The sequence below is a fragment of the Bactrocera tryoni genome, unplaced genomic scaffold (assembly GCF_016617805.1).
Source record: "Bactrocera tryoni isolate S06 unplaced genomic scaffold, CSIRO_BtryS06_freeze2 scaffold_25, whole genome shotgun sequence".
In the NCBI taxonomy this organism is placed as follows: domain Eukaryota; kingdom Metazoa; phylum Arthropoda; class Insecta; order Diptera; family Tephritidae; genus Bactrocera; species Bactrocera tryoni.
Window position 1 is genome coordinate 12,354,417 of NW_024395977.1, and position 5,966 is coordinate 12,360,382.

Consider the following 5,966-nt stretch of genomic DNA (forward strand, 5'->3'; position numbering starts at 1 on the left):
ATTAGAATCTCTGTACAAATTATGGCAGAAGATTCAAAAAACCGTACCAAATAAGAGATCTGATGCTCAGAAAAAAATTGTTGAAGACTTTTCTGCAGAATTGGATAATTTGTTTGACATTGCTCATAGAGATGCCTTACAAAACATGCGTATTAGCGAAGACAAGGAATTTTTGATTCTACAAAGGCAAAAAGGTCGCCCTGGTAGCATGGCCGGTGTTGACATGGTATTGTATCGGCGACAAAACAGAGCAGATCACCGCATTGAAAAAGAAATGTCTAGAAAAAGCAAACATCAACAAATGTCGGAAGTGAATCGTAAGTTTATCAAATGAAATTAATTTTTGTAATTTATAGTGGTAATGGTCAATTTTAAAATGATATTGTGTAGTCGAACTCGAAGACGATTTTGGTATGGACTATGAAGAAGATATTGGTGACAGTGAGCCTGAAGTAGCGGAAACCAATGTGAAAAAAAATACAAAACAAACTGCTTCAACTTGTATTAACAGGGGAAGAAAACATTTTATCACACCGCGATTGCTTTCAGCACTTGATAGCGCCAAAGTAAGCGATGGAAAGGCGATGCACATTCTGATGGCGACTGCAGAAGCATTGGGCCATTGCACTAGCGACTTGGTAGTCAATCGTCTCTACTCTCCATAGACTGAGGGAAGAGCATCGCAGAAAAGAAACACAGAGGATTCAAGAGAGTTTTATTGACAAAGTATACCATGATTGAAAATATACGTATAGGTTATTTAAATACTAATAATATTCTATTCTAGCTAAGTGATACACAAGCAATGGTCGTCCACTGGGATGGTGAAGTATTGCCAGATCTAATTGGAAAAATAAAAGTTGAGCGAATTGCAGTGCTTGTTAGTTATAATGGCGAATCCAAATTTCTAGGCGCTCCAAAACTTATATCTGCCACTGGTGAAAATATAGCTACAGCCGTTTTTGATACACTTAGTAAATGGAATATTTTAGATCGCGTAGAAGGCATGTCTTTTGACACCACGTCCACTAATACTGGTCCAACGAATGGAGCATGCGCTCAATTGCAACGCATGTTAGGAAGAAATTTGTTGACGTTACCATGCCGTCACCACATTCTAGAAATATACTTACGTAGTGTATTTGACCTGCATTTCAAAGTGACTCAAGCACCCGAAGTCTCAATTTTCGAGAGATTTGCCAAAGCCTGGCCAAATATTGACACTTCATCATTTAAGAGTGGGCTCGACTGTGAAGATATAAAATCTCATATAAGTGATGGCATCTGCAATGACATCAAACAATTTTGTCATTCACAATTACAAAAAACTTTTGTTCGTGCTGACTACGAAGAATTTTTACGTCTAGTACTTACATGCACGTTGGATGTCAAAGGGGATATATTCTTTGAAAATATTTCTTTTTCGTGATCAATTTCACTTGAGTAAAGCTGAATTAAAAGGTTTAAGTCACATTTGCGTTTTTTTAGTACGTTTATATATAAAAGCTTGGTACAAATGCTCTAATGCAATTACCTCTCCCCTGCATGATTTAAACTTTGTAAAAGAATGTATTAATTATGAAAAAGTGAACCCAAGTATTTCTTCGGAATTGCTGAGAAAAATGCAACAACACATGTGGTATTTGTCAGAGGAAAACGTCGCAATGGCTTTCTTTGATTTCAATGTTTCTGTAGATGTTAAGAAAAAAATGGTAAAAATTTAAAATCAGAAGAGCCAACTATTAAACTACAAAACAATCGCAAAATAAAAAAATTAAGTGACTTAGGCAATTCGGATTTAAGCGAATTTGTATCCAAAAGAACTTTAACATTTTTTATGAAGTACAAGTTGTCAACCAACTTTTTGTATTTGGATCCAGAGTCTTGGGAAACAAACGAGGAATTCCAAAATGGTCGCACAATATGCCACAATTTGCTTGTTAATAATGATACAGCGGAAAGAGGTATTAAATTTATAAAGGATTTCAATACTATTCTTACAAATAAAGAAGAAGAAAAACAGTTCCTCCTTCAAGTTGTTGAAGAATACAAAAAAAATATAAGTCCTATAAAAAATCGGAATTAATTTAAGTTTTAATATTTCTAGATGTATTAAATAAATTGATGTGAATAAAAATATTTCCTTTAAGTAGTAGTTTTAAGTTGATATAATGCAAAAAATTGGAGAAAAATAATACACTAAAAGAAAAATTGATACCTGAATACATAAAACTTGTTTTTTCCTATAGGAAGGCAATTTTTAATTTTAAAACGTTTCCGCGCCGTCTTCCCATCATCCGATTGTCCCCAAATTTTTTTTTAAACATTTTTACATAAAAAGGAAAAAAATAACCCATTCTGTAAACATAAAATACATTTTGAATTTTAAGGACAGGTCTAATGTAGCTGCAATGATGTCAAGGTTCTAGGAACCTTCCTAGCCTTATTCTTTGAAGGTTAAGTAAATCTCCAATCTATTAGACTTTACATATCCCACAGGCAAAAGTCTAACCGTGTGATATCAGATGACCTTGATGCCAATCGACCAGCCCAAAATGTGAAATATGCTCACAGATGTGTTCTTTCAATAAGTCCATTGAATGATGCGATGCATAGGAAGTAGAAATAATCTGCTCACAGATGTGTTTCCTCAATAAGTGCATTAATTGATGCGATGCATAGGAAGTGGCGTCGTCTTGTTGAAACCAAATTTCGCCGAGATCACGAGCTTCAATTTCAGCCATCAAATAGTCAGTTATCATGGTGCGATAACGTTCGCCTTTGACGGTTACGTTTTCATCGGCATTATTTTTGAACAAATATGCACCGATGATTTCACTGGCCCATAAACTACTCTAAACCGTTGCTTTATCCAGATGAAATGGCAGCAAATTGTCCCAAATGCGGCATTTTTGCTTGTTTATACACCCACTGGGCCAGAAATAGGCTTCGCCGCTAAACAAAATTTAGCTCGAGAACGTCGAATCTTTTTGGAACTTTTCAAGAGCCCATAGATCGAGGCGGCGTCGCTTGGGAAAGACGAGCAGCTTTAGTTCTTGCACAAGCTGTATTTTGTACGCTTTCGATTTAAGATCTGAACGTAAAATGCGCCAAGTCGTTCCATACGTCAGTCCGCCTTGCTGCAAATGACATCCACGGTCTTCGTGTACACTCTCAGCTCCGTCAGCTATATTTTCTTCACAGCGTGCTGGACGTGGTCTGTTCAGTCGAATGCTGGGTCAGAATATGGGTGATGATGTTGCGAATAGTACGCTCACTAGGCAGATTATGCTGACCATAAGTTGAGCGAAACAGACAAAACACATTCTTTGCAGATTGTGAATTTTAGTAAATAAAGTTGAACGATTTGTAAATGTTCAACCTAAAATTACCATATAAATAATGATTTTTGTTATTCTAGAAGACTTAGTACCGAATATATCGGTCAATGATTTCTAATATGTGCTACTTGAGCAGTGTCAAAATTTAAAGTTTTCATACTAGACAAAATACATATGAGATGTTTTAATCAAATTAAGTGTACATATTTTTATTAAATATAACGTTGTTTAATTTGAATATACTTATGGATTATTTGCATGTATGCATGCAATAATCAGCATGCGTCAGCGGTGTCTACGTCCTTACAGAAGAAGAACATATTATTTTAAGTAACTCATTAGAGTTAAAGTCATTGGAATATTCATGCTATTTTTTATCTCAAATATAAATCCCTCTCATTAACTGCTGTTTTTGGCAGCTATTACGAGTATTTGATTTATAGAGACCTACGACAACCAAAATTCAGTCGAAATAACCGCCCATGGTTGCTCGAATTATCGACTCTATTCGAGCAACCATGTATAGTTTTTCCAACATATCTACTCTAGAGATAACGTGCATCCTCAGAGATGCATAGTATCGAAGAAGATCAGTAGCAGTCCATCTGCCATATCATGCAGCTACTGGAATTGTGCCTATCAACTTTATGGAAGATTTTGCGAAAGGATTTTGGTTTACGGGCTTACAAAATTCAACTGGAAGAGTTGAAGCCGAACGACATCAATTACGTCGAACGTTCGGTTACTAAGCTCGCCGATCCCGATTTTCACAAAAAAAAGTTTGTTCAACTATAAAGCTTACTTTTATTTGAATCTTATGCAACACTTTTATACTCTTGCAACATGTTGCTACTGTATACCTAACGGTTGTTTGTATCACCTAAAAATAGTGACTGTCCGTGTGTCCATCCGTACGTCTGCTCGTCTCTACAAGCGATAACTTGATTAAAAAGGTAAATATATTGATGAAACCTGCAGTGTTACTCTGTAATGCAGGCGATACAAATAAGATATGTTCGCATTTTAAATTTTGGTACTTTTCAATTCGACAATCGCAGTAAATTTCGAAAATTTCGAATTTAGTTTTTACCTTTTGCATCGGAGACAGTCTGTTTTGCTAAAGCTAAAGCCAAATATATGTACGTTACATTCCCTCATTTGTCCTACAAATATTATATAAAGAAGTCGAATGTTTTCAAAATGAAAGTTTAAAATATAAATTAGTTGTTTTAATTGCTGCTAAAATATATAACGGCATGCATATCAATTATTTTGCGTAAATTTACTAGGAAGAACCAAAAACAAAACAAGAAACTCAACCAAAGCAATTTGAAATTCTCGTGGATTTTACGAAGACGCATCCCGATTTATTGAAAGGATCGCTTAAAACAAGAGACGTTTAAAGTACCTACCTTTAATAATTTATGAAAAATGTGGTGGTTATTGTGCGCATCGTTTGTGTGAGCGGTGGCTGTCAGCAGGAGAAGAGAGTTGATCGTATGATGTGTAGTCCTATATATTAATAACAGCGGGGGACCTCAGGCCTAACGGCTAACTATGTATTCCTTGTTTCGTTTTGTGTCGTATTCGTTTCAGCGTTGCTTGTAAGCCAAGCGCAGCTGACTTGCTGACATGATGTTGCCATATTGCATTAAAAGTTGAAATATAATGATATAATATATTGTAGCTCGTCCCATAAGTACATAAGCCCTTTCTTGGAGAACGTTATCAAAATTATTGATAATTTAGGAAGATGTTTGGTAGTTCAGCGGAATCTATTGCGGCTCGTGGGTGACGGTGTAGATAAGTTGGAATCGGACTCAGATGGGAGGTATGATGGCGACGAAAATCGAGATGTCCGAGGTTCAGATGACTTCTGGTGAAGTTATTGTAGTAAGCGTAGTATTGTTGTCATCGTCGTTGTTATGATCACTCTCGTTGAGCTTATCATCGGGAAGTAGCTAAACAGGCTTTAGCCGATCTATCGAGGCTTTCGCCTCTGACGTTTACGATGAAATATTTTTCATGTCTTGAAATGACTCGGTGAGGTCCTTCATATGGTTAAGTGAATGCGTGATGTGGAACGTCGCGACGAATAAAAACGTGTGAACATATCGATAGGATGGTGGAAAATCAGATCGTGGCGAAGGAGCTAGGAATAAACGAAGATTGTCTCTCCATAAACGAGATCGGCAGGAGTTGCGCCAAGAACCACCTTCCAAGCTGCGCGATTTCCAAGGAGAACAATGGGTAGCATGTCCCCGTTCCACCATTCCATTCGACTGCGGATGGAAAGTGGATGGATTTATATGTTTACTGCTGAGACGAGCAAGAGCGTTAAAGAGTTGACTCTCAAACTGTGTTCCTTGGTCCGTTGTAATTAGTAACGGTACACCGTAGCAGCATATCCATCCGGCGGGCAACACATTCGGCGTCGATACTATCAATGAGAAATGCCTCTGGAAACCTGGTGAAACGATCGATGATTGTCAAGCAGTAGCGATATCCTCTTGAAAGTACGGATGGACCAATGATGTCCTTGTGAACATGTTCGAAACGTCTAGTGCGGCTGGGAAAATTTTGAATTGCTGATAAAACGTGGTGAGATACCTGACTTACTGACGT

At 37.0% G+C, this 5,966-nt stretch overlaps 1 protein-coding gene across 1 annotated transcript; it reads left to right on the top strand.

Moving 5' to 3' along the window:
• The first annotated feature begins 663 nt into the window (after positions 1-663).
• On the top strand, positions 664-1,429 carry LOC120780735. Its single transcript, XM_040112994.1, has 2 exons — positions 664-726; positions 788-1,429. Exon 2 carries the CDS (start codon positions 806-808, stop codon positions 1,427-1,429), a length of 624 nt encoding a protein of 207 aa, XP_039968928.1. The 5' UTR covers positions 664-726; positions 788-805.
• Positions 1,430-5,966: the final 4,537 nt, after the last annotated feature.